This window comes from Staurois parvus, unplaced genomic scaffold, assembly GCF_062004578.1.
Source record: "Staurois parvus isolate SC_StPar_1 unplaced genomic scaffold, SC_StPar_1.0 ptg000449l, whole genome shotgun sequence".
Classification (NCBI taxonomy): Eukaryota; Metazoa; Chordata; class Amphibia; order Anura; family Ranidae; genus Staurois; species Staurois parvus.
In genome coordinates, this window is record NW_028318245.1 from 6,440,354 (window position 1) to 6,468,054 (window position 27,701).

Consider the following 27,701-nt stretch of genomic DNA (forward strand, 5'->3'; position numbering starts at 1 on the left):
GTGTGGACTCTTGTGTTTTTTTTTTTTTAAAACTTCATTTTTATATTTATTGTTTTTATTGAGATTATTTCACTAGCTAAAGAGCATGTACAGCATGTACAGTTATCAAAGGGATTGAGACCTTCTAAGCCAGTAGTCGTCAACATATGAGATAATGGGGACCTCAAATGCTACCCCTGACATCACCTAAGGGCTGCACATAATGTCCAATATATGTAATGCTTGAGAGGACTGTCAGAGATTGCAGACCTAATGTAGGAAACGAGGGTCAAGGAGTGTGGAGAGGATACATTGTTGGCTGGAGAGATGCTGCAGAAGACAGTATGAAGCTGGGAACATGTTACCTGAGGCTGGTGGGGATCAATGCTTCTGCCATAATCGATGTTCCCACCAGAGATTGCCGAGGTCCAACAGGCACACATCATATACCAAAGGGCTGCATGTGGCTTTCGGGCCACAGGTTGGGCACCAGGGACAGATGCATACTTTCGAAGTCACAATGATACAATATACAGTATAAACTGCAATGATATCTATTGGTATAACTATATGATACAAAAACATTCCAACGAAACCAACGATAATGCATATGATATAGTCACGTATATGTATACATACAGTATATTCAGACTGTAAACTTGGAACTGTGGAATTCAGGAGTTAACTGGTGCTTTGCCAGGGACCTTCTCATGGGTATGACCTCCAGGCTATTCAACAGTTACAGATGCACAGGATGGAAGGTGCCAGGCAACAAGGAACTGGAAAAGGCACAGGGCATTTGGAAGTGGGAAGGAGGCTTGATGCTGTGGGTTTAAAGATTGTGCAGCCGGGTTCAGACTGATGAGACTGGATGTGGAAGTGGTTCAGCAAAAAATGAGGCTTTTGTGTGCTGCGATGACTGCGAGATCAGCCGATGTGCAAAGGATGTTGCAAATGCATTGTAGGTACTGTGCAGGCCATGATTGCAGTTGCTATGTAGAGGAGGCTGTGGATTTGGCTAAGGTGCAGTGGAGGCTGAGACTGTGGGTGTTGTGAAGGCTGTGAGAGAAACTGAGGTGCAGCAGAAGTGATGTATGTACAAGAGGGCTGTGGTGGTGGAAGGATGGCTGCTGCAGAGACAATCGGGTAAATGTACTAAAACTGATGCACTCAGAATCTGTTGCAGCTGTGCATGGTAGCCAATCCACTTCTAACTTCAGCTTGTTCAATTAAGCTTTGGCACAAAAAAACCTGGAAGCTGACTGGTTTCTATGCAGATTTGCATTCGATTTTGCACTCCCTGTGACTCTCTCTGAAGTATCCGTAGCTGTGGGGAAGAGAGGAACCACCAGCGATGGATCACAGAAGGTAAGCAGCTGTGACATTAGCCGCTTCCTATAGGGTCTCCCCACCCACTGAGGGCCTGGTTTCAGAGGGAGGAGGTGATGGACTTTCCATACAGGATGAGGACAAGAAACATCTAATGCCAGTTGGGACCAGGAATGTTTTTCAAGCCAAAGCTTTCCAATCTTACAGGTAATTCAACTTGCCACTGGAATTTTATATTTGCTGGAACTCTCATTCCCAAAAGAATGCTGCTTGAGGAGAAACAAGGAGTAGAGTAGAGTAGGATAAGACAATCTCTTAAGACCACGACCAGCTTCAGAACAGAGATATGAAAGGAGTTGTGTATGTGAAGATACATCACTTGAAAGCCACAGGATTGATATCGTCTGAGGACCAGCAATGCAGTTGCAGAAGGAACAGAAGCGATGTTGAGATTCACGCTCCTAGTAAAGTTCCTGGAACCCAACATAGATAAGGATGGAGATGGAAATCAAATCGGTCAAAGAGGAGGGTAGTTCCCTGTCTGCCAGCTCAGTCAGACACAGTCAGATAGTCCCCACCAGGATGTGGCTCATTACTCCAAACCAGTTCAGCCACGAGGGCCCAAAATTAAATTGCTTACTGTTCCACTGTCATGCTTCCATGGTGCAGGGATAGGAGGGGGCTAGAAAGATGGCTTGGAGCTCTGGCAAATTCTAAGCCAGGGGATAGTCTCTCTGCCAGAGGGAGGAAGCACAGACCAGGACATCTTGGGCTAGAAGGCAGATTACATATTCCATCTTGGAACAGTGAATGGGGAAATTCTGGAGCTGCAGTTGGAAGTAAATTACTCACTAATTAAAGAAGCCCCATTAGCTCTTAGGACCCTTGGAGTAATGAGGAGATGGCTGTAGATGCAGAGTCTCACAGGCAGTCTATGCGAGAGTCTAGGTCTTGCAAGTATCACACAACCTATTCTTGAGTGGCCTGCTTTGCTCTCAATTTGCTGGTAGTGCTGAACAAGACTTCAAGTGGATCAGTGGAAGGTAGAGGCACCTAGAGAAGGTCTGTGCTTGGCTCAAGCATTATTCAGTTTAAAATGCTGCTTTATGCATTGACATTCCTCCTTAGACCCAGTGACCCTGATTTACTATTGTGCCTAGGCGCATTTCCGTGGGCGAATGTCTAATTTTTACTATCGGCCGTCTACTTTTACCCTGCTAAGAAATTTACTAAAGAGAAGCGTCAACAAGTAGACGCCAAATCGAATTTACTAACGAGACACAGATCAGGAATCAGACTCAAAATGCAGACTTGCTAAGAGGCACATCTAACACCATGAAAAATCACTGCAGAAACATGTTCACATCGAAATTTGCTTTGCCAAATATCAGGACTTCACTTTAAACAATATCAGCCATTTCCAAAAAAATTTAAAATGTGTTAAAAAGTTTTTTTTTAAGCAAGTCGACACAGTGAAGAACTAGATGCTTGTGCAGTGTATTTGTCCGATATAAATGCGCATGTGCAGAACACATTTTAGATGTCCTCTGTGGGCGTTTGCTTTTTAGCTGCTCTTCAATAGTAAATCTCTATGTGGAGTACTCTGACAGCCGGCACTCAGTCGTGTCTACTGTGTTTAACAAACAGGACTAGGCATATCTTTATGTATTCTAATTTGATTTCCTTAGTTCTAGTGATTCTGTTTTTGTTTCTTATCCTTTATAATTATTTCTGTAATGATTTTACTTATTTCGAAGGTCTAGATAATATTTATTTTGACAGCTGAATATAAAAATAAAGGTCTGCAATAAAAAAAAAAAAAAAAACAGCGTGGGGTTCCCCCTCTCATCCATACCAAGCCCTTCAGGTCTGGTATGGATATTAAGGGGTTACTCCACGCCAAAATTAAAAAAAAAAAACAGTGTGGAGTCCCCCCCAAAATCCATACCAGACCCTTACCCGAGCATGCAGTCCGGCAGGTCAGAAAGGGGGGGGGATGAGCGAGCGCCCCCCCTCCTGAACCATACCAGGCCACATGCCCTCAACATGGGGGGGTGCTTTGGGGCAGGGGGCTCCCCCCCCAAAGCACCTTGTCCCCATGTTGATGGGGACGAGGGCCTCTTCCCCACAACCCTGGCCGGTGGTTGTGGGGGTCTGCGGGTGGGGGGTTAATCAGAATCTGGAACCCCCCTTTAACAAGGGGGCCCCCAGATCCCGGCCCTTCCCCCCCTACGTGAATGAGTATGCGTACATGGTCCTGCTACTAAATCACAAAAAAAGTAAAAGTGTAGTATAAAAAAACAATACAGAGTCTTTGACAAGTCCTTTAATAAAACGCTCGTCCCCCCCCTCCTTTCCTGACCTGCCGGGCTGCGTGCTCGGATAACGGTCTGATATGGATTTTTGTTTTTTAAATTATGGCGTGGAGTTACCCTTTAATATCCATACCAGACCCGAAGGGTTTGGTATGGATGGGAGGGGGGACCCCACGCAGTTTTATTTTAATATTTATTTAATTGACGGAAATGATTTAAAATTCAGCTTTCAGTGGGGAACCCCGCTGACAGCTGAAACATTAATGCAGGCCATAGACGGGTCGAAAACCAGCCGTTTAAAAAAAAAAAAATGAAAAATCGGTCGTTTAATAGGCCGACGTTACCACCAATGGTAAATATAATCGGTCAATTTTCGTCCTGTCTATAGCCTGCATTTTTCTTTTTCTTTTTTTTAATTCCTTTTCTTTTTGTTCTTTTTCTTCTTTTTCTTGCAGGTCACAGCTCATGCGCAGATTTTTTTATTGGTAAAAAGATCGGCCGATTTGACGATAATTGCCGCGAAAATCGGCCGATCAGCAAAATCGGCCGATTTTTTGCCAAATTTCCCTATAAAATAAATGTGCCAAAATCCCGAAAAATGGCCGACCAATTAACCCACTAACGGCCCGAAAATCAGCCGATTTTTTTTTCCGGCTGAAAAATTGGCCGATTTTAGAACCATCTATGGCCTGCTTTAGATGGGTCTAAAATCGGCCGATTTTTTGGCCGAAAAAGAAAAACGGCCAATTTTCGGGCCATTAGTGGGTTAATTGTTCGGTTGTTTTTCAGAATTTTGCTACTTTTTTTATCAGTAAATTTGGAAAAAAATCGACCGATTTTGCCGATCATTGCCGTGAAAATTGGCCGCTCGGCAAAATCGGCTGATTTTTCCCCAAATTTACCGATAAACAAAATGTGCCAAAATCCTGAAAAATGACCGACCAATTATCCCACTAATGGCCCGAAAATTGGCGGGTTTTTTTTTTCGGTCAAAAAATCGGCCGATTTTAGACCCATCTAAAAAAAAGCAACATGGGGACAAGGTGCTTTTGGGGGGGAAGACCCCCTGCCCCAAAGCACCCCCCCATGTTGAGGGCATGTGGCCTGGTATGGTTCAGGAGGGGGGGCGCTCGCTCATCCCCCCTCCCTTTCCTGACCTGCCAGGCTGCATGCTCAGATAAGGATCTGGTATGGATTTTGGGGGGGACCAAATGCAGTTTTTTTTTTTTAATTTCGGCATGGAGTTACCCCTTAATATCCATGCCAGACCCGAAGGGCTTGATGTGGATGGGACCCCACGGCGTTTTTTTTTTTACATTTTGGTGTGGAGTTACCCCTTAAGATACATACCAGACCCGAACGGCTTGGTGTAGATGGGAGGGGGACCCCATGCCGTTTTTTATTTATTATGGTGCTGGTTTTTAAATGTAATTCTCCCTTTTTTTCCTTCACTATAGCTCAGATATTCACCTGTCACTTCCCCCAGCTAAAAGAGAAAGTTTTCTTGGAATTTATATCCCTAAAGGAAACAATGTTTACTTTGAGTTTATTAAAAGATACAAAGTTTTCTGTAACTTTGGGGAAAGTGACTTCTAACCTTGTGAATTATAGTGAAGAAAAAAAAAAAGGCTGGCATTTGCATTTGAAAATCAGCGCCGACATACACTTTGTATTGCAAAAAAAAATTATTAACAATTGTGTAAACCGAGGCATTATTTTCAATGGATTTTCATTCGTAAACCGAAAATTACGTTAACCGAGGTGTTGGTAAACTGAGGTACGCCTGTATTAGTATTGCAATCCTTTGTATTGGGATACATAGAACCAACATACATCTGAATTGGCAACATAGCACAACATTTGTGTCACATTTGAGATATCTGGCTAGTTACACTGACCTTGCCCAGGGACATAGAGTTGATTCACACCACAGAAATACAGGTAAGATTTGTGTTCAACAGCTCTGTGGATTAGTGGTTAGCACTGCTGCCTCACAACGCTAGGGTTGTTGGTTTGAATCCCAACCACAGCAATTAATTTGCATGATCTCCGTGTGATTACCCTAACATACATGTGCTGGTGGCAGCATCTTTGCTTTCTGTCTAAATGATCCCTAGAATGTGAATTAGCATGAGGCCTTGTCTGTTCAAACACCTTTAAAGTTCTACCTTATGTGAATGTCAAACGATGGGATGAGATAAGGGCCTGGACTAATGATTGATTGGATAATGCTGGTTTGCACTCCACCTCCTTTTGGGAAGGTTTGTCAAACCATGAGAAGAGTGAGCGAGAGAGAAAAGGATTAAAAAAAAAATTATAAAATAATGGCATGGAGTCCCCCCCCCCCCCCCAAATCCATAACAGACCCTTAACCGAGCATGCAGATACCGAATGCTTTCAAAGATTTAGTCCCTTTATTGAATTGCCTGCTTGGTTTACACTAGATGCGATTTAAAATTGTGCTTTTTGTTGGCAATTTCACCATGTTTTCTGTAGATTTACCAACAAATTATTGCGTTTTCAATTGTGTTTTGCATTGCGATTTCTATTGTAGTCTATATGTGAAATCGCTACAAATTGCTAAAAAAGTTAGACAAGAACTACTTTTGAAATTGTGCTGCAGCAAATTGCTTACGTTAAGACACTCACATCCACATTCATTAGATCCGATATCAGGTATAATTTCAATTCCCAAATCGCACCTGAAATCGTGCACCCTGGATGTGACTTGGCATGCAATTTGCATGGCATGCGACTTGCAAATCGTATGCCATGTCGCACCCTATTGTCTGCTATTAGAGCAGTCACATGGGTGCGTTTCCGACACTGATTTCTAAAGTAGTACATGTACTACTTTTGTGACGATTTGCATAGATATCTGTGTCATATGTCTTGAAAATCGCAAGGAAATCAGCATCTTCACTGTTCGTCGCACAATTTCTAAATCCGCTTTGATGTGACCGGGGTGTAAGGCCTTTTTATGTTTGATTTCCTGAGTGTTTTTCCGATTTATGGGAAATGCCGCATACTAGCAAAAGTAAATTGACATTTTCAGTATTGCATGCGAGATGTGGTCATGTGACTGCCTTAACTCATGCGATAATCTGGAGTGAATTGTGCCCATAGGGCCAAGAAATATTGCCAATAGGTTTCCCTTTTACATCCCTTTTCAATGTTCTGTTGTATGCTGCACAGGTACACTTCACTGTGGCTTTCTTTCTGACTCTGATTTGTGGGGCCTGTATACCAAGGGTTAACGCAAGTGGGAAAAGAATTAATCAGGTGCAAACACTTTCTCTGACCAAATGAATGACAGTGGTGGGTGTGGCCTACCTTATATAAAGAGATGCAGTAGTGGCTGGTATTTTTCCTTGTACAGGCCACATTATTTTCTGCAAGTCCTTGTCTGTGGTGGTTTGGGGAAGAAGAGATATTGTGGTGAATTGGCCCAGGCCACACTCACGCTGTGTTTTGATGTGGGCTGTAAATGTTTTGCATGTTCTTCCTTCTAAGGTGTTTGTGTGTTATTGTACAATGATTGTGTTTATTATCTTTGCATTGTAATCCTAACACATATCAATTGCTCTGCTCTTCCAAGTTTGCTTTATTTAGAATGAAATGCAGTTTTCAGACAAACATGATGAGAAATGTACGTGTGGGGGATTTGGGGAGGTGGGAGCTTAGTACGCCCCTTGAGGGTTAGGGACTGATGTGAATTTACCACCTATATATGTAAAGCGCTGCGTAAATTGACAGTGCTATATAAGTATCTGAAATGAATAAATGTACTAGCACCCCTAACACTTATTTTTGCTAGCTATATAACATGGCCAAATCTTCCTTTGTTAGAGCGCACATATGCAAGTATGTCCAAACTAACAAACCAAAAGCCCCCTATTGCACCAAGACCATGTTATGTACCAATGAATAGGTCATGTTCAATGTCCAGCTAGCTATTCTTTTTCTACAATCCTCTTAACAGTAATAAATTGGGCCCCCTAATGTATATTGACTTTGGGCAAATAGATATTTACCAATGTCATATACACAGTAGAGCTGCAAGCATACATTCACCAATGCCAAATCCACAATAGAACTGCAAACATATATTTGCGAATGTCACAATGGAGCCGCATGTAAAATTGCTATGGTGCACAAATAAACACCAAGACGGCTGTTGGAGGAGGCGCTAGAGCAGCTGTCATACCGGAAATATGTCATGATGTTGGCGGAAGGATGTTTGCACACACCCGGAAGTGGTAGTGGGGAGTGTGAGTGGATGGGAGTGTAGTTAGGAGAGTTTAGTGGTAATTTGCAAGTCTATTTTTTAGTTTTGTGAATTGTTCTTTTGTGGAATTCCAGACCATATCTGGACATGGCGAGATTGCTGTTTTCCACCAAGGAGCTGATCCTCATTTGCAGGGGAAACATTACTAATAATTGTATTTTCAGTTGAAAACATGTCCAATTCCTAGATCCATTGAGGTACATAGCAGATGTTCAAGGTTCTTCCAAACTATACAGGTGGCACAGACACAAGCATACACCCAGGGCCACTTTTAGATATCACAGGGCCCCATACAGCATACCTGACAGCCCCCCACCACCAGAGAAAATATCCAAATTATATTTATGGTAAAAATACACTAAAACCATTATTAATTGACATAATCCCAACCATATTCCCGTGAAATCTAAATGATAAAACTGTACTGAGTTCATAAATAAAGCTGTGTGTGTAATTGAGGTCTTGGGGCTCATGGGTGCTGTGGCCTGTAGAGTGGGAATCAGTGGTTTGTTTTTGTGGCTATCGCTGTTTGCAGGCAACCTATGGTACACAATGGAAATGCTGCAGGTCATAATTTGACAAGCATATGGGTGCAGGTGTACAGCCCTGAACACAGACAGTGAGCATTCAGTGCCACTTCCCCACGCCTTCACACCTGTACGATTAAAACCTGTGTTCATACAGCTCCTGTGTCCCCATAGTGTAACAGGTGGCTCCAGCCACATGAACAACCCCCTCATTCATGCTGTACAGGACAGAGGACCTGTGTGAATGGGACATTTTTTACTTTTTTTTCCTCAGCTCATTAATTTCAATGGGCTGCCTAACGTGTGGGAACGTGCAAAAATACTGCAGGCATGTTATTGTAAAAGTATGTTGCACCTAACCGCACAGTAGTGTGGTGCCATGAGTTTTGGTGGCTGTGAATGCATCTGTGTTTACTAGACATGTGGAGGTGAAGTTTTCATCATGGTACCTGCGCACATCTGCAGAGGGCATTGCATTTGTTTGCTGTGCTGGACAATGCGTGCTCTTGCATGCGTTTCTGCACCACAAATGGTGTGAACAAGTCCTAAGGGCCAGTTCACACTATAGAAACAGTCTAGATGTGTTCCAGATGCATTTTTGCATGCACTTTTTTGATGCATGTTTAGTGTGTTGCACTGCATTTTGGATGCGTTTTATGTGTGTTCCAGTGCATTTTGGATGTGTTTTTGGTGTGTTCCAATGCAGTTTGGATGCATTTTGACGTGTTCCAGTGCATTTTTTAATGCATTCCAGTTAATTTTTTTCCCCTCTCTTTTTCTAAAATTTAATTAGGGACATGTGCGTTTTAGTGCGTTCCAGGGCATTTTACCACGTTCCAGTACAGTTCTATGCATAAACAAGGCAGCCTGTTTGACTTTTTTGGCAGCACCTGCAACGCACTGGAACTGCAAGCGCTTATGTGAAGTATGACATTGACAACCATATAACCTTCTTTCCGTGCGTTTTGGATGCAAAAAAAGCAACTGAAACACATGAAAAACATGAAACACATGAACTGGCCCTAAAGGTTATTATAGGTCAGGGAACGGGACTGACCAGGAATTGTGAATTCAATCAGACTAGTGGTGAGATACAATCAGGAATTGTATAATAATGCCAGATCTGAGCTGTAGGTGATAGGAAATGAGACACATTAACTAGATCAGTAAATACATAGTTAAATAAAAAGAATGGGGCGGGGATACATAGATTTGCAGATGGAAAAGGTTATGACGGGGGGGGGTCAAGTTGTATAAGGAGAGAGGTTTAAGGGCTCGTTCACACTTGACTTTATTTCTAACTCTTGCCAAACGCCCTTATAGTGTTTGACAAGCGTTTGGGAAGCGTTTTAACGCACCTCAAATGCTCCCCAAACGCCCTATGTGCGGTTTTGAGGCATGTGATAAGCATTTACCAAGCGTTAAAACTGCACCACAAATGCCTGTAATGAAGTTAAATGGTATTGACGCTACGAAAATGCCTCGCAACCACACCACAAACGTCTGCCAGGCATTTGAGGAGCGGCACCATAGACTTGAATGGGAGGCTTCAACTCCTCCTGACTGGACATGAGGCGCCAGTTTTGCCGTGATCAGGGACGGACTGAGCATTCGAGCACTTGGGCATTGCCCGAGGGCCCGGGGTCAGTAGGGGGCCCCATGAGATGCCCCTGGTACCTTTCATTGGCTTTTTCATAGGCTTTTTTGGGTGTGGGTAAGGACACAGGGGCCCCATAATCCCCTATTGCCTGGGGGCCCCATGAGTTGTCAGTCCACCCCTGGCCGTGATGCAATGCTAACGCTTCAGTTTGAACAGCCCTGTGTGCTGCCATGTGCAGAATTTTCATAGGTGTTTGAGAAGCGTAAAAAACGCTTCCCAAACGCCTGTCTGATGCCTGCTGACAAAGCTACTGCGAATGCAGCCTTAGAGAAGATAAAGTTGTAATGAAATATAAACAGAAGGAAAATTGAAAATTTCAAACTTGTCAGAAGAACAGGACGCAAGTAAGATTCACTCCCTTTCCACTTTCTAGTCAGTAGCCAAAATCTTAATTACCGTATTTTTCGCTCCATAAGACGCACCTGACCATAAGATGCGCCTAGGTTTTAGAGGAGAAAAACAAGAAAAAAATATTCTGAACCAATGGACTGCAGGCACAGTACAGGGGATGACCAGAGACTGCGGACACAGTACAGGGGATGACCAGAGACTGCGGACACAGTACAGGAGATGACCAGAGACTGCGGACACAGTACAGGGGATGACCAGAGACTGTGGACATAGGACAGGGGATGACCAGAGACTGCGAACACAGTACAGGAGATGACCAGAGACTGCGGACACAGTACAGGGGATGACCAGAGACTGCGGACACAGTACAGGGAATGACCAGAGACTGCGGACACAGTACAGGGGATGACCAGAGACTGCGGACACAGTACAGGAGATGGCCAGAGACTGCGGACACTCTACAGGGGATGACCAGAGACTGTGGAGATAGGACAGGGGATGACCAGAGACTGCGGACACAGTACAGGAGATGACCAGAGACTGCGGACACAGTACAGGGGATGACCAGAGACTGCGGACACAGTACAGGGGATGGCCAGAGACTGCGGACACAGTACAGGGGATGACCAGAGACTGCGGACACAGTACAGGGGATGGCCAGAGACTGCGGACACACTACAGGGGATGACCAGAGACTGCGGACACAGTACAGGGGATGACCAGAGACTGCGGACACAGTACAGGAGATGGCCAGAGACTGCGGACACACTACAGGGGATGGCCAGAGACTGCGGACACAGTACAGGGGATGACCAGAGACTGCGGACACAGTATAGGGGATGGCCAGAGACTGCGGACATAGTACAGGAGATGACCAGAGACTGCGGACACAGTACAGGAGATGGCCAGAGACTGCGGATACAGTACAGGCAATGACCAGAGACTGCGGACACAGTACAGGAGATGGCCAGAGACTGCGGACACAGTACAGGGAATGATCAGAGACTGCGGACATAGTACAGGGAATGACCAGAGACTGCGGACACAGTACAGGGAAAGACCAGAGACTGTGGACATAGTACAGAAGACCAGAGACTGCAGACAGTAAAGGAGATTACCAGAGACTGTGGACCTTTGGGGAGGGAGGGGGAACGGGTACCTGAATTTGACAGGTACCCGCTCCCACTTCCACGGAGTTGTCCTTCCTTCTTCTTCCCGCGGCGGCTTCTGTGACAGCCGGGTGCCCACTGCGAATGCGCGAGAAGCGCTGCGCTTTGCGAATGGCCTGGAGCCTTCTGGGACCTGTCATGTGTCCCAGAAGACACTGGACCATTCACAAAGCGCGGCGCTTCTCGTGCATGCGCAGTGGGCACCCGGCTGTCACAGAAGCCGCCGCAGAAAGACTGCAGCGCTGGAGCGAGGAACAGGTAAGGTTCTGCAGGAGAGAACAGCTGAGCGGCCGGCCCGGTATTCTGACATGGTGGCGGCAGAAATACCGGACCGGCCGCTTTACATTTGCTCCATAAGACGCACTGACATTTTCCCCCCTTTTTTTGGGGGAAAAAAGTCCATCTTATGGAGCAAAAAATACGGTAATTGATCTATATTCCTGGCACTGACAGAACCCTGGAAATTGATCTCCATATTTTGGGCATTCACAAATGTCAAGGAGCTTACAATCTAATGCAGGCCATAGATGGGTCGAAAATCGGCCGAAAAAAAAATCGGCCAATTTTTGCACCGTTAGTGGGTTAATTGGTTGGCCGTTTTTCGGGGTTTTAGCACATTTTTTTTCTATTGGTAAAGTTGGGAAGAAGGAGAAGGAGAATAATTATTCCAGTCCGCTATTATATTTTACATGAAAAATCTTGCGGTTGCAACAATGTATCTATTTGTATCCGAATAAAAACATCTGTATCCGAAATGGATACAATGTTGCAACCGTAATACTTTTCATGTAAAATATACAGCGGAGCACTCTGCAAGGGACAGAAGTAAAAATGCCGGCCGTAGACAGGACGAAAATCGGACGATTTTTTTGCCGTTGGTGGTAACGTCGGCCGATTGAACGACCGATTTTTCGTTTTTTAAAAAAATAGCTGTTTTTTCACATATACTAGGCCCAATTAACCTAACAGCATGTCTTTGGAGTGTTGGCAGAAACACACCCGTGCAGAGAAAGCATGCAAACTGAGATGCAGCCATGACTGGGATTAGAACTCATGACTCACATGCTGTAAATTCTGAGTTCTAACCACTAAGCCACTGTAGGAGACAGAGTTTAAACTGCAATGTAGAATAGTTATATTGTTTAAAAATAATGATAAAGCGAGCGCTGATAAAATTATATAGACTACTAAAATGGTATTACACAAGATAAATATAAATATAGGTATAGATATGAAGGTAGCAGCTAGCACTCAGGGTATTGGCAACAGTCCCAGAATAGAAATATGTTAAAGTAATAGTGCAGCGCTATAAATGCATGTTATCAATCATCAACGCATGTAAAATAAAAAAAGTGCAAATAATTACAATAATGATGTAAACTGGTAAATGGTGCTAAAAAATGTTCATATAATAATTCTTGAATAATGGAATGTCATTTGTGTGAGAGTACCAACTCAGAGAGTGCCTATGAATGGCACGTGTGGTTTATCTGTGACGGACAGTAGTGCATGAACTCGTGAAAGGTAATCCACCCTTGGGTGTACACTCACCAGAACAAAAGTATTAATGTGCATGGGTTATACGCATCACACATCTGGGGGTGCAGCGGTATGCTGGCAGCTATGGGTTAGTCATCCAACTCCATCCATCAGGGTGGGTGCCAAAATGGTCCTAGGGAGGAATTAGCTCAGCCACTGGAGCCAGAAAGGTGATTAATAGTGTAGTACTTTATTATAATGGTCACGAGTAACAATTTAAAATATCCACATGGAGTAATAAAAATAACAGCAAAGTGAGTACCAAGATGGCAGATGCTCCTCAATGGCGGTGGCGTGGAGTCAACAATAGGGATCCACCCAATGCATTTTGTGTACCAACACGTCCTATTGGTGTGCCCCTGAGGGCGTGTTGGTACACGAAATGCATTGAGTGGAGCCCTATTGCTCACGCCACTGCCATTGAGGAGCATCCGCCATACTGTTCGTCACGGATAAACCTTCTGCACTACTGTCCGTCACGGATAAACCACACGTGCCATTCATAGGCACTCTCTGAGTTGGTATTCTCACACGAAGGACATTCCATTATTCAGGAATGATTATATGAACTTTTTTTTGCACCATTTACCAGTTTACATCATTATTGCAATTATTTGCATTTTTTTTATTTTACATGCGTTTATGATTGATAACATGCATTTATAGCGCTGCACTATTACTTTAACATAAAATAGTTACATGATTAAAGAGAAGGAAGATATATCATTATATTGGGAAATTAGAACTAGACATTCCCAATTATTTGAGATATAAGTGTGAAAATGTTTGACATTTGAAAATAGAATGTATGACATTCATTAGGAAATGCATTAGTTGTCTGATCATTTTGGAGAAACAGCAACCCAAAAAAAAAAATATATATAGGTGTACTTTTACTTTAAATTCTAAGTATTCTCATATGCAAACACAAAAACGCCAGTGGGACAAAGCCCGTGGTTGTGCGCCACCTAGTGAACATATCCGGTATTGCACCTAAAAATGTGCCAGACGCGATTCCACATTTACTAACAGGAAAGAGTCTACAAAGTAGAAGCTTTTCAATGAGTTTGCTAGACACCTTTCAGAAGACTGACAGGTCTTGATTGATTTAATTGAGTCTGCCTGAATGTTCAGTGTCTGTTGGTAGCAGGGGCAGACTGACATCTCATGGGGCCCCCGGGCAATAGGGGATCATGGGGCCCTGTGTCCTTGCCCAAACTCAAAAAAGCCTATGAAAAAGGTACTAGGGGCATCTCATGGGGCCCCCTACTGACCCCGGGCCCTCGGGCAGTGCCCGAGTTTCCAAATGGTCAGTCCGCCCCTGGCTGGTAGACTCAATTCTTAGTAAATCAGGGCCAGTCTGTCCAGACAGTATGGTCACCTGCTGACTTGACATCATCTGCAGGCAGCTTTTTTCTTCAGTAAGATACAGAAGCTGAATCCAACAGAATTTACTTCAGCTAATTGCAGTACAGAGAATGTTTTTTCTGTCTCTATCTCTTAACTGTCTCTGTGAATGATTAACACTGACTGGGGGAACATGGAAGAAGTGAGGAGGGTTTAGTTTTGGACTATTATTATTATACAGGATTTATATGGTGCCAACAGTTTGCTCAGCGCTTTACAATATAACGGGAGACAATACAGCAACAATACAGAGGGATAGGAGGGCCCTGATCCTGGGAACTTACAATCTAGGAGGGAGGGGCTAGTGGTACAAAAGGTAGTAACTGTGGGGGATGGACTGGTTGGAAGAGTAGAAGATTCCATTATTAGCTGAGGGCAGGATAGGTTTCCCTGAAGAGACAGGTTTTCAGAGATTGCCTAAAAGTGAGCAGAGTAGGTGATAGTCTGATAAATTGTCATCCTACCTATCCCACCGCACCTTCAGCGTCAATTACAATTTTACTTACTCCTCTCCTCTTCCTTTCTCCATCAGGGTCTCCCTAGGTTCTGTTTTTGTCATTTTCCTATTCTCCATCTACACCTCCTCCCTGGGTCAGCTGATGGTACCCAAATCTATCTCTCTACCCCAGAGCTCACGCCACCAGTCTCCAGATGCATCACTAATTTACTAACAGACATATCAGCCTGGATGACACACCACTTCCTCAAACTCAATCTATCCAAGACCGACCTCATAATATTTCCTCCCCCACATGCCCCTTCCCCTGGTTTCTCTGTCGAGATCGACGGCTCAACTAGCAACACGTCTCAACATGCCAAGGTGCTAAGTGTAATCCTGGTCTCTGAACTCTCCTTTTGGCCCCTCATCCAATCACTGTCCAAATACATCTCCAGAATACGCCCCTTCCTAAACAATGACACCACAAAGCTTCTAACTCACTCCCTGGTCATTTCTCACCTTGGCTACTGCAACTCCCGCCTTATTGACTTACCTCTACATAGGCTATACCCTATTCAGTCCATCATAAATGATGCTGCCGGACTCATCCACCTTACCAACCGTTCAGTGTCTGCTACGCCTCCCTGCCGATACCTCCACTGGCTTCTGCTCGCCCAAAGAATCAAATTCAAAATTCTAACAACTTACAAAGCCATCCACAACTTGACCCCCAGCTACATCACTAACCTTGTCTCAAAATACCAACCAAACTGTTCTCTTTGTTCCTCCCAGGATGACCTACTCTCTTGTCATCTCCTCCCATGCTCGCCTCCAGGACTTTTCCAGACTCTCTCCAATCCCACGGAATTCCCTACCCCAATCTCCTACTCTGTATACTTTTAGATGCTCTCTGGAAACCCTTCAGAAAAGCCTATCCTGCTCCACATAAAAACTGTACTTTATTTTATCCATCAGCCCATCCCGCACAGTATTTTTTTTTTTCCCAAACAAATTTTATTGGAGTATAACAGCAAATACAAGTAAAGTACTGCACCGTATAAGTAGGTATTTGCAATACAACTAGTAATCAAAACATCAGATTAGGGTACAAGTCAATCATTTGATAACGAATCAAGTCTCTGAGAGTTACAAAGAAACATGGACAACATTGGCCATCGAGATTGTTACAGAAAATCCTACAAACACGTGATGGCCTGGAGGCCCCCTGATCCCGGAGACTGCAATTTCCTTCTTCCAGCTAGCTAGTTACTTAGCTAACCTGATAATCAGGGGACCCCAGAAAAGAGGAGAAGAGATGGAAAGAAGAAGGGGGGGAAGAGAGAAAAAAAGGGGGGAGAGAAAGAAAGAACAAAAAGAGGGGAAAGAAGTAGAGGTGTAGAAAAGGTGTTTTAGGAGGCAATGTGTCACCTTCACCTTTAATTAAGGTAATAAGGTATAATTATTTTTTTCACTTGTTGGGACTGATTTCTTCACTTTTTGGGACTTTTTTTTTATTTATTTCTATCAATTGATATACAGTATGTCACGGTTTTATAATTGGTCACTTTGATTTTATATTTACTTTGGAATGTATTTCACCTTTAATTAAGGTAATAAGGATACACAAGGTTTATTAACATTCTTTCATTTTAATATTATTTATATTATGATTTGACAATATGGTATTTTAGTATTTACAGCACTACATCATTTGTTCAAAATTATTCTTGGTGGGTATTATTAGACTGAGCATGAAGCCGACCGTAGATGGATAGAAATTTGACCACATGCATTTCGATCCATTGATGGTCGCTCCCGTTCTATTCAATTCAATCTAGTAATGGACTTATCCCGAATGGGATCGTTGGTATATTTCTGCTCAATCAGTGGAGGAGTCCTGCTGCCAGAACACAACAGCCCAGCACAGCAGGGAGGATTCCCCCATCCACCTCAAATGTTTTATTGATCAGCCGGTTGGCTGATCCATCTATGGCTAGCTCAGGGGCAGACTGACCATTCGAGCACTTGGGCACTGCCCGAGGGCCTGGGGTCAGTAGGGGGCCCCATGAAAGGCTTTTTTGGGTGTGCTTTGAGTGTGGGCAAGGACACAGGGACCCCATGATCCCCTATTGCCCAGGGGCCCCATGTGTTGTCAGTCCGTCCCTGGGCTAGCTTTAGTTTTTTGGTTGAACAAAATGTTCCTCCAGGTCTGCTGGGCTACAACAAAATGGCCGAAAACAACCAATCACAGAAGAGCCTTCTTTTTACCCATGCTGCTAAGTATTGGGGGATGGGCGCTATTGTTGCAGGAAGTGAATGGAACTGAGTTACAAGCAATGGAGGCAAACTGCACCAACCTGACGGAGAGGATATTAGACCTCACCCTGGAGATCATCTACCTGCTGACCGGGGAGGTGAGGAGGATTCTGGGAGCACGGACCAACACATTTGGTTAATTTTATTGATTGATACCTGACCGAAAAATAACTTTCCTCCAGTTTTATTCCAGCAACAAAAAGTGTCTAATGGATGTATTTTTTTATTTACTGTTTCTATTTGTAATACATTGTAACTGTCAAGATGCGGAGCATTGATAAGTAACTTTTTTGTACTCACAACTGAATGATTTTTTTTTTTTTTTTGTAACAACTGGTTTAGTAAGTTACAAGGCAAAGTTTTACTAAGTTTTTGTTACTGACAATGACAAATTGTTTTTACATATGTATAATATATATGTCCGCATCCCCCCAAAAAGCAAACAAAAAAACTATATATATATATATATATATATATAATTATTATACAGGATTTATGCCGCCAACAGTTTGCTCAGCGCTTTACAATATAACGGGAGACAATACAGCAACAATACAGTTCATTACAAGAGGGAAAGGAGGGCCTGATCCTGGGAGCTTGCAATCTAGGATATCTATCTATCTATATATCTATATATATATATATCATGGAAGAGTGGTGGCAGAAAAGTACATTGAGTCTGTCTTTTTCTTTTTACTTACATATGTTTTTTTATTTTCATCTGAGTATAGATGTGTCTATATGTTTTCCCAAGTATGTTTGAACCCACTTCCTGTTGAATGACTCACTACCACTGTCTGTTCCAAGCATCAACTACTTTTTCAGTAAAATAATATTCTCTAAGATTAGTTTGGAACTTTCCTCCTGCTAGTTTGAGGTCAGGTCCCTGTGTTCTTGATCTTGGCTTCATCTTGAAGATGCTGCCCTCATGAACCTTATTCAGCCCACTGATGTGTTGTCCACCATTATAATTCTGACATTCCTCTCCTACATGTAAAAATCATATATTTTTTTTGCTGCAAAATTACTTAGAACCCCCAAACATATTAAAATATATATATTATTATTATACAGGATTTATATAGCGCCAACAGTTTGCACAGCGCTTTACAAAATCAAGGTAGACGTTACAGTTACAATACAATTTGGTACAAGAGGAAACAGAGGGCCCGGCTCATTAGAGTGGCCCTAGATCAGCCTTTCTCAACCAGAATACCCAGGCACCCAGGTGCCTTGAGGTTTCTTCAGGGGCGCCTTGGCAAAATGTATAAAAGTTGCCCAAAACTTGTATACAAGCCAGCGGGTGGAACAGGCCCGCCTTTTAGTAACACAAAATCACAGGTTTTCATTGTGCACCATTACGACCTTCTAGCCGCCTGCGTCCTGACAACCAATGACATCATCAGTTGATAAGGAGAATGTCAGCTGCTTGCACACCATTCTAGTTTGACCCTCCCCTGCCCCTCTCCATCAGTGCTGGGGTCACATTAGCTCAGTGTTGGAGAAAAACTGAGGGAGAAGAGAAACATGGGAATACTAGTCAGTACCAGTGTGCAAAAGCGTATTTGCTTTGGAAGAATAATTCACCTCTAGTGTTGGGTGTCCTACATGTTTGGATATTGCTGCAATATATAAAAACTTTTGGAATAGTTTTTCACATTTTAGAATGGGGTACCTCGAGACTGTCCATAATATTAAAGGGTGCCTCGGGACTGTCCATGATATTAAAGGGTGCCTCGAAACTGTCCATGATATTAAAGGGTGCCTTGAAACTGTCCATGATATTAAAGGGTGCCTCGAGACTGTCCATGATATTAAAGGGTGCCTCAAGACTGTCCATAATATTAAAGGGTGCCTTGAATGAAAAAAGGTTGAGAAACACTGCCCTAGAGAACTAAACAGTGGGTGTTGCAATTTTTTATGGCACGCAGTATTTGCGCAGCGTTTTTTTAAATGCAATTTTTTTGGAAAGAATACACATTAATGAATTTTATTGCACATAAACACAATATAATGCCCATTTTTTGGTACAATATAAAATATCATGTTACACCAAGTCAATAGATACCTAATATGTCACTCTTTAAAATTGTGTATGTCCGTGGAACTATGGTACCTAAAAAAAAATCTCCATAGGCGACGCTTTAAAAGCCTTTACAAGTTACCATTGATGTGCATTTACAGCTGGCATTGATGGGCACTGATGGGGCTACACTGATCATCAGGGCACACTGATCATCAGTGCCTTGATGATCAGTGTAGATGTCCGCTCTGAGTAATGCCGATTACCGGATCTCCTCTCCTCACAAGCTGTCAGCGGGAGGGGAGAACTGACGATAAACGGCATTTCCTACTTACATGTGATCAGCTGTGATTGGACACAGCTGATCACATGATAGAGCCGACGTCATCGGCTCTTTACAGCGATCGGTGATCCGCGGTGTCCCAGGGACACAGTGCACCGCCGATCGCCGCATGCCCCAGGGGGCGCGCACGTGCAGTTACAGTGGGAGGACGTTACATGACATCCTGAGAGAACCGGCGCCCTCCCGTCATTACATCATATGGTGGGCGGGAGGCGGTTAAAGGATAAGTTCAAAATGTAACATGTTCCCAATGCTGCAGCCGCTGACTGATTCCCCCCCCCCCCCCCCCCTTTCCCTGTAACAAAAGTACGGGGAGAAGTTCCCCATACAAAGCTGTCGTTTTTTTAAATCAGCGCGGCCATGCGGGCTCCGCCCACACGGCCGCGTCATTCATTCACAGAGTTCTATGAATTAATGAACCTCAAGTCCTGATAGCCTTAGCGGCTATTGGCTCGTAGTTCTCCATGAAGTACCACTGCACTGTGGAGCGCCATCGTGGTTGATTCTTTCTGTCAGTATGTCTGCTTGCCCATACTTCCCGTTGTTTTTTGTTTTGTTTTTTGTCAAAAGGCAAACTTATCCTTTAGATTTTCATGATGACTTGTATTGCTCTTGCAAGGGATAGACCACATTCCTTTTGATAGCTGGAGCAGTGACTGAGAGATCTGGGGTCTGTTAGATCCCAGATCTCTCCTCTCCCCTTAAAAGCATGTGATCGATCGATTTGATCAGATGCTTTCACAAAGCAGCAACGGCTTGTTTATATAGTGGCAAAACCGGACGTGACAAAATACTTGTCGCTTTCAGTTTCTTATACCATAGAGATGATCTGGGAAGTTACGGTCCTTGGTCATCTCTATGGTAAACCAGTGGGGACAGGAGAGCCCGGAAATGCTGCGGAAGATGGCAAAGGGGGGGGGGGTGGTACCCTTCCCTCCGCATGTAAAAGCAGTCTACCAGCTATGCAGCCGCTAGGATCACTCTTACATGAAAGTGAATTGTCAGCTGAAAAAAAAGATCCTGGATTGCAGCCTGGATATAATTGCTGAAACTCGATGTCATATGATGTGCTATGGGTGGAAATTGGATAAAGGTTTCAATAATGTCTCCCCCTTTCCCTTCTTTCCTCCAGACTGTACATTTGAAGTTCCTGAAGCCTCTCCGGATATGTTTTATCCCTCAGACCTTTCACCCGTTTTGTTCCTTGTCTATGGACTTGTTCTATCTTATCAATATCTTTTTGTAAGTGAGGTCTCCAGAATTGGGCACGGTATTCTAAATGAGGTCTAGCTAAAGATCCATATATATGGATATTGGAGACGCACAATCTCAAAATGGATTTTGGTGGAACTCCAGCCATAAACAGAACCATGTAGGTCACATTAGTGTTCCTGTTTGGTCTACGGGAGGAGGGAGGCACAGATTACATATTTCAGATTGAAGTTTACCAACTGCAAAACAATAGTGACTGGACGAGGAGTTCAAACATATCTAACTACTTTTTTTTTCTAAGTTCTGTTGGCCAGGACTGCCTAAGCTGCCCATACCCAGTTTATAAGCAGTGACAGTCTCGTGCCGCTCTGTAGGCCCTTTTGGTACTGATGACATCTCAGTACGGTTTTTCTGATAGGTAGGGATCTACCACGAAATGTAGAGGTGGCCAAACCACAACTGGACATTACTTGTACACTGCAGCCCTGCTCTCACTCTGCCTCAAAAGGGTAACCTCTTACGTCTTATTAGACTCGGCTCCTTCTCAATGCCCGTTGTTCATCCATATCCCAGCCTTGCATAACACCTATGATCTTGCATCTTTCAGATCATTATGAATGAGCCGGTCCACCTTCATACCACCCCAATTATTGCACAGTACTTAAAGTGATACTAAAGTCTTTTTTTTTTATTTGTAATTATTTATTATTATGTATTTCAGGTACTTATATAGCGCCGTCAATTTACGCAGCGCTTTACATATATATTGTACATTCACATCAGTCCCTAAACCTCAAAGGGCGTACAATCTAAGGTCCCTAACTCACATTCGTACATACACATAATAGGGCCAATTTAGACAGGAGCCAATTGACCTCCAAGCATGTCTTTGGAGTGTGGGAGGAAACCGGAGTACACGGAGGAAATCTACGCAGGCACACGGAGACCATGCAAACTCCAGGCAGGTGGTGCCGTGGCTGGGATTTGAACCAAAGACCCTAGTACTGCCAGGTGGAAGAGCTAACCAAATAGCAAACATGTCATACTTACATGCTCTGTGTTATGGTGTTGCACAGAAAAACCCGGATCCTCCTCTTCTCAGGCCCCTGCCGGCACTCCTGGCCCCTCCCTGTTGTCAGATGCCCCCATAGCAAACATTTTGCCTTCTTGTCCATTCACACACAGAGCCGCAGCTTGCCCCCCCCGATTGGCTCACTGGCTGTGATTGACAGCCAATGGCTCCTGCTGCTGCTTCAGCCAATCTGAAGTGAGAGTCCCTGGTGAACTGAGGCTCTCGTGGACATGACTGGATCAAGAGGGAGCTTAGGTAAGTGTTAGAGGGGGCTGCTACACACAGACGGTTTTTTACCTTCATGCATGGAATGCATGAAGGTAAAAAAAAACCTTGAGCCTTTAGAAGCACTATAAGCTGGCCATGGATGGATCGAATCCCAGCCAGTTCAGCAGGGACTGGCCAAGATTTGATTCATCTATGGGCAGGCTGGCTGTGCTGAAGTCGATCCATCGTTTGACTTCAGTACAACCAGCCTGTCAATTTTTTTTCATGTGATCACCGCCGCTGGCTATAGCCGTCAGGAGTGAGCATGGCGTTCTGCCAGTGGAGAAGGATACCCACCAGCAAAACACAATAGCTCCACGGGAGGGATTCCCACATTACCACCGACTGTGCTGATGGGGAAATCGACCAGTTTTATTTCCTGCAATCTATGGTTGTAGGAAAGAAAAATTGCTTAATGTATGTCCTGCCTTAGACTAAGGTCAGGACTTCTCCCATACTTAAAACGTCCCCTTTTTTGTGACCTCACACCATCACATCATACAGAGAACCCCGAAACTAAGACCTTACAAGAAAAGAGGGGCCATGAATGCAGGAGGTTACATTTGAATGCGACTGCACTATAACTGATACTGTCTTAGTAAAGTAGTAGCTGATACAATGTGACTGAAAACATCTCAAAGGCTTACCTGAAAAGATGAGAAGAAACCTAATTACTTCTGAAAGAGATGTAGGAAGGTGCAGGTCCCCCTTCATGCTGTAGGTGGCACCGTGCCATTATTACAGGAGCGGAGTCTGTCAGGGGGATTCTATCAGTATTTCAGAGGGGCCTGTCTGATTGGACCCTGCAACCTATCAAGCTCTCCGGCAGCCATATTGGTGTGGGACCTTTAATAATAGGGTACTTGCATCATTCGGGCACACCTGGAGTAAAAGGTAGGTCAGGGATAGAGACCTCGTTGGTTAGGGAAAGTGCAAAGCCATTATTACAGATGGGAAAGAAGTCTGTTAGGGGAATTGTCCCCTCAGAAGGGCCAGCTGTTTCACTGGATGCTGCAACCTCTTAAGATCTCCAGTGGCCATCTTGGTGTTGGACCTTGCTGGTTAGGGAAAGTGAATAGCACAGGGAAAGGTTCCTGATGAATAGGGTCAGCTCAGGGATGTCTGTTTGTAGGAAATGTTCTGGTATCCAGATCAGCAATGTTCACAGCAGCATTATAGTGCCATCCCAATACATTGCAAACTTCTATTCCTCCAGAAGAAGCTGTCCTCCAGTAATACAGGCCCAAGCCTGGTGACACTATAAATACCAACTTTTCTATTGCTATATATCCGTGCCTACAAAAAGTGTCTTTATACATCACTATTAACCCATATGATATACAAGATAAATGACAACATCAAGAATTGGGCGTGCATGGCCTCTTCCTGTTTGAGTACCCTTGGCCTAGGCCCTGCCTACAGATGCTGCCAATCAGATTCTAGCAAAGATTGTTGATGATGGCAGCAAGTTGTAACTTTTTTTGGGGGGAAATGTCTATAGTGATTGGTAATTTCTCTCCACAGGATAACATAGTTGTGAAAAAGACATCAGGAAATGGACAGAACCCCATTATGGTTCCTCTACTTTCCTTACCAATTACAGAAAGAAACAATGAGCAGAAGATTTTACAAGTTACCCAGAAGATCATTGACCTCCTAATGAGAGAGGTGAGCGGTGCCGGGAATTCTGGGGCATTATCCAGGAACAAGGGATGTGACTGGATGGTGACTGTGTCATGTGTGTGTCAGATTCCTATAAGGTGTTAGGATGTCTCCATTGAAGAGCATTTTAGAACATTTGTTTTATATTTATATTCAGAGTGGAAGCTGGAACAAATTTAATGTTAGAATCAAAGAAGAGATAAAAGAAAGAGAGGAAGAGGATGGTGTGATGAAGGATTGGAAGTGTTTAGAAAGACACAAGTATCTCTACAAGGACTTCAAGATGGAGAGTCAGCCACCCCTCACATCACCGGGTAAGAGGAGACTTTATTGTAAAGGAGAGAGCAGTATGGAGGCTCCACCTAGATCCCCCATCATCTGATAAACACATAAAAACAATGGATTCAGTCAGTGTGTGTGTTTCCTACAGATGGATCCAGTAATGGGAACCCACCAGAGAGATGTTCCCGTCCTCTGTATTCCTGGGATTCCACACAGGAAGATCACACCAACCATCACCATCGTCAGGTAGGTGAGGCTGAGGATGCTGAACTCAAACTTGGCTCTAAACTGTAGTAGATGATATTCTTGTATGTAGTCTCAGGATAATAATGCTGAAATTAATTCTGTTATTTTAGGGGGAAGAAAGGATGGGTCTAAAATTTGAGATTAAAGAGGAAGAAGAGATGTATGTGATAGATAATCAGCTGTCTATAATAGAAGGTGAATTGATGGAGACCATGACCAAGGAGGAATCTTCTCTAGATGCCAGCACAGGTAAAAATTATATAACATAAAATAAAGCACTTCACATTTTTATGTTCCTTCTTTCACATTTCAATTAATTTTCATCAAATTTAGATATGCAGATTCACTAAAAAGGATGGAAAATCCATCAAACACAATTTGATGCACATAGGGTGCCCCACCTTTAAAATAATACGTTTGGCTTGTTATGCAAGAAACGTATCTGGTGAACCTATGACACTCCCCATGCAGTGGAGATCAGAGTACCTTCCACACCACCTAATATTCCCAACAAATGAGGTGGAGATACTGTACACCATATGACAGGTCCATCTCCATTCCTCAATATAGCGTCATGTTCCAAACAAATGAGATACTGTACACCATATGAAATGTCCATCTCCATTCCTCAATATAACTTCATGTTCCAAACAAATGAGGAGGAGATACTGTACACCACATGAAAGGTCCATCTCCATTCCTCAATATAACGTCATGTTCCCAACAAATGAGGAGGAGATACTGGACACCACATGAAAGGTCCATCTCCATTCCTCAATATAACGTCATGTTCCCAACAAATGAGGAGGAGATACTGTACACCATATGAAGGTCCATCTCCATTCCTCAATATAGTGCCATGTTCCCAACAAATGAGGAGGAGATACTGGACACCATATGAAAGGTCCATCTCCATTCCTCAATACGATGTCATATTCCCACAAATTTCATGGTGGAAGGTCCATTTCTGTTCCTCACCATATCAATGTCATTGGTGTATGTACAGTACATCTTCACCCATTGTCTTTTAACTGCTTTGGTTGTATTGTACACCTTTTATCGGATTTCTATCCTTGCGTTGCCATCTCTGTACCCAACTGCAGACCAAAGATCTAGATAACGGTTGACTTCTAGACCGACCTTCATTATTCCAAACTGCAAAACAGAAACAATAAACATGTTTTATTATCTTATTATTTCCAACAGGAGACCACAGAAGCTGGAATAACCCAGAAGGATGTCTTATTTTATCTGCAGATTATAATGAGGAGGATATTGGCATGGCACTGTATTCCCCAAGAAAGACCATTGTTACTAAAAATTTTCATCACAAACTTAATCCTATGGTAAGATACACATTGGTTTCATTTTGAGAATTCCAAGGATAAATCCCATACCAATATCCCATATGTCCACACAAGCTATAGATGCAGATAAATCAGCAGATCCTTCTAATCTTGATGAATCTTCTCACAATTGTTTTTCTACTTTTCAGAATTGTGAAAACCCATTCAGAAAATACCATGACCTGGATGTACACCAGAGAATTCCCACCAGCGAAAAACCCTTTAAGTGCTCTGAGTGTGAGAAGTCCTTCATGAGAAAAGCAGGACTTGTTCAACACCTGAGACTCCACACTGGGGAAAAGCTTTTTTCCTGTTCTATTTGTGGAAAGACTTTCACCGAGAAATCGCAACTGAATAGACACAACATAGTCCACACCGGGGAGAAGCCCTTTTCCTGTCCTGAGTGTGGAAGGTGCTTCCCTCACAGGGGGAACCGTGATAAGCACATGAGAATTCACACCGGTGAGAGGCCGTTTTCGTGTTCAGAGTGCGGCAAATGTTTTGCACAAAAATCGACATTGATTATCCACCAGAGAATGCACACTACCTGAGGCTGCTGAAAACATTTACAGTGGCGTGTCATTGGCTGATGCTTTATGTTCTTTGAACAATCAATACGAAAAAGATGAGGAAAGGATCAGCCAACCTATATATAATATTTTAGGGGTTTTTTTTGTTGTGCGATCTGTTTTTTTTATATCATTATTTAAAAAAGTTTTTTTTTTATATATATCATTTGTTGAGTATCTTTTAGGTTGCGGTTTTTCCTAAAACTCAAACATTTTGTCTTTCTCGGTTATGGGGATTTTCCCCTTTTTTCCTGTTGTGTTAAAAATTGGGGGAAAATCTATCCATCAAGTATCAATAAAATCACTGAGTAGCGCAGGGAAGAGATTGGACGACTTTTTTTTAGCTGTACACATGGAACCACCGGAGGGACTTTCTGTCCCAATGATAGTTGTCACAGGGAAATTTCCTCAACATGGATACAGAAAATAATAATCCAACAGAGGTTTGTACCTTCTTCGTTCTGTCAAACAAAAAACAGTTCCCACTAATTATAGAAGTTCTTCGGGAACAATGGTGGGGTCTCAAGCTGTCCTTCTTTCTTACGTTAAAGATATGTATTGCGTGACGGAAATAAAATAAAATTTTCATTGGCAAACCATAGTATGGACCACTGATTACAACTACATCTTCATCAGCAATGCTATGATAGTGGCCAATTGGAATTTGGTCTTTGGAGAAGGTCATGTGTTTTCTAAAGAAGAGATTATCTGGGTGTAACTTTATTTTTTTTGCAATTAAAAAAAACTAAAAATTTTTTACTTAGTGTTACTAAACCCCGGACCCTGTATTCTCTATATCCGCTCTCCTTGGACCCTGCATTCATTATTTCCGCTCTCCCCGGACCCCGCCTTCACTATTTCTGCTCTCCCCGGACCCTGAATTGCCTATATATGCTCTCCCCGGACCCCGCATTCACTATATCCGCTCTCCCCAGACCCTGCATTCATTATATCTGGTCTCCCCGGACCCCGCATTCACTATATTCGCTCTCCCTGGATCCCGTATTCACTATATCCGCTCTCCCCGAACCCTGCATTCACTATATTCGCTCTCCCTGGATCCCGCATTCACTATATCCACTCTCCCCGGACCCTGCATTCACTATATCCGCTCTCCCCGGACCCCGCATTCCCTATATTCACTCTCCCCGGACCCCGCATCCACTATATCTGCTCTCCCCAGACCCCGCATTCCCTATATTCGCCCTCCCCTGACCCCGCATTCACTATATCCGCTCTCCCCGGACCCCGCATTCACTATATCCGGTCTCCCCGGACCCTGCATTCACTATATCCGCTCTCCCTGGACCCCGCATTCACTATATCCACTCTCCCCGGACCCTACATTCACTATATTCGC

The 27,701-nt window shown here is 43.5% G+C and overlaps 1 protein-coding gene across 5 annotated transcripts; it reads left to right on the top strand.

Moving 5' to 3' along the window:
* The first annotated feature begins 17,305 nt into the window (after positions 1–17,305).
* LOC149453482 (uncharacterized) lies at positions 17,306–26,937 on the top strand. 5 transcript variants are annotated; one of them, XM_089688516.1, is made up of 8 exons: positions 17,306–17,417; positions 20,818–20,927; positions 23,761–23,904; positions 24,056–24,212; positions 24,329–24,426; positions 24,537–24,675; positions 25,633–25,772; positions 25,922–26,937. In XM_089688516.1, exons 2-8 carry the CDS (start codon positions 20,853–20,855, stop codon positions 26,321–26,323), a joined length of 1,155 nt encoding a protein of 384 aa, XP_089544642.1. In that variant the 5' UTR covers positions 17,306–17,417; positions 20,818–20,852; the 3' UTR covers positions 26,324–26,937. The 5 variants fall into 5 exon arrangements, with proteins under 5 accessions (XP_089544642.1, XP_089544641.1, XP_089544645.1 ...); XM_089688515.1 differs by lacking the exon at positions 20,818–20,927 and having other exon boundaries at positions 17,311–17,417; XM_089688519.1 differs by lacking the exon at positions 20,818–20,927 and having other exon boundaries at positions 17,367–17,454.
* The last annotated feature ends 764 nt before the right edge of the window (positions 26,938–27,701 follow it).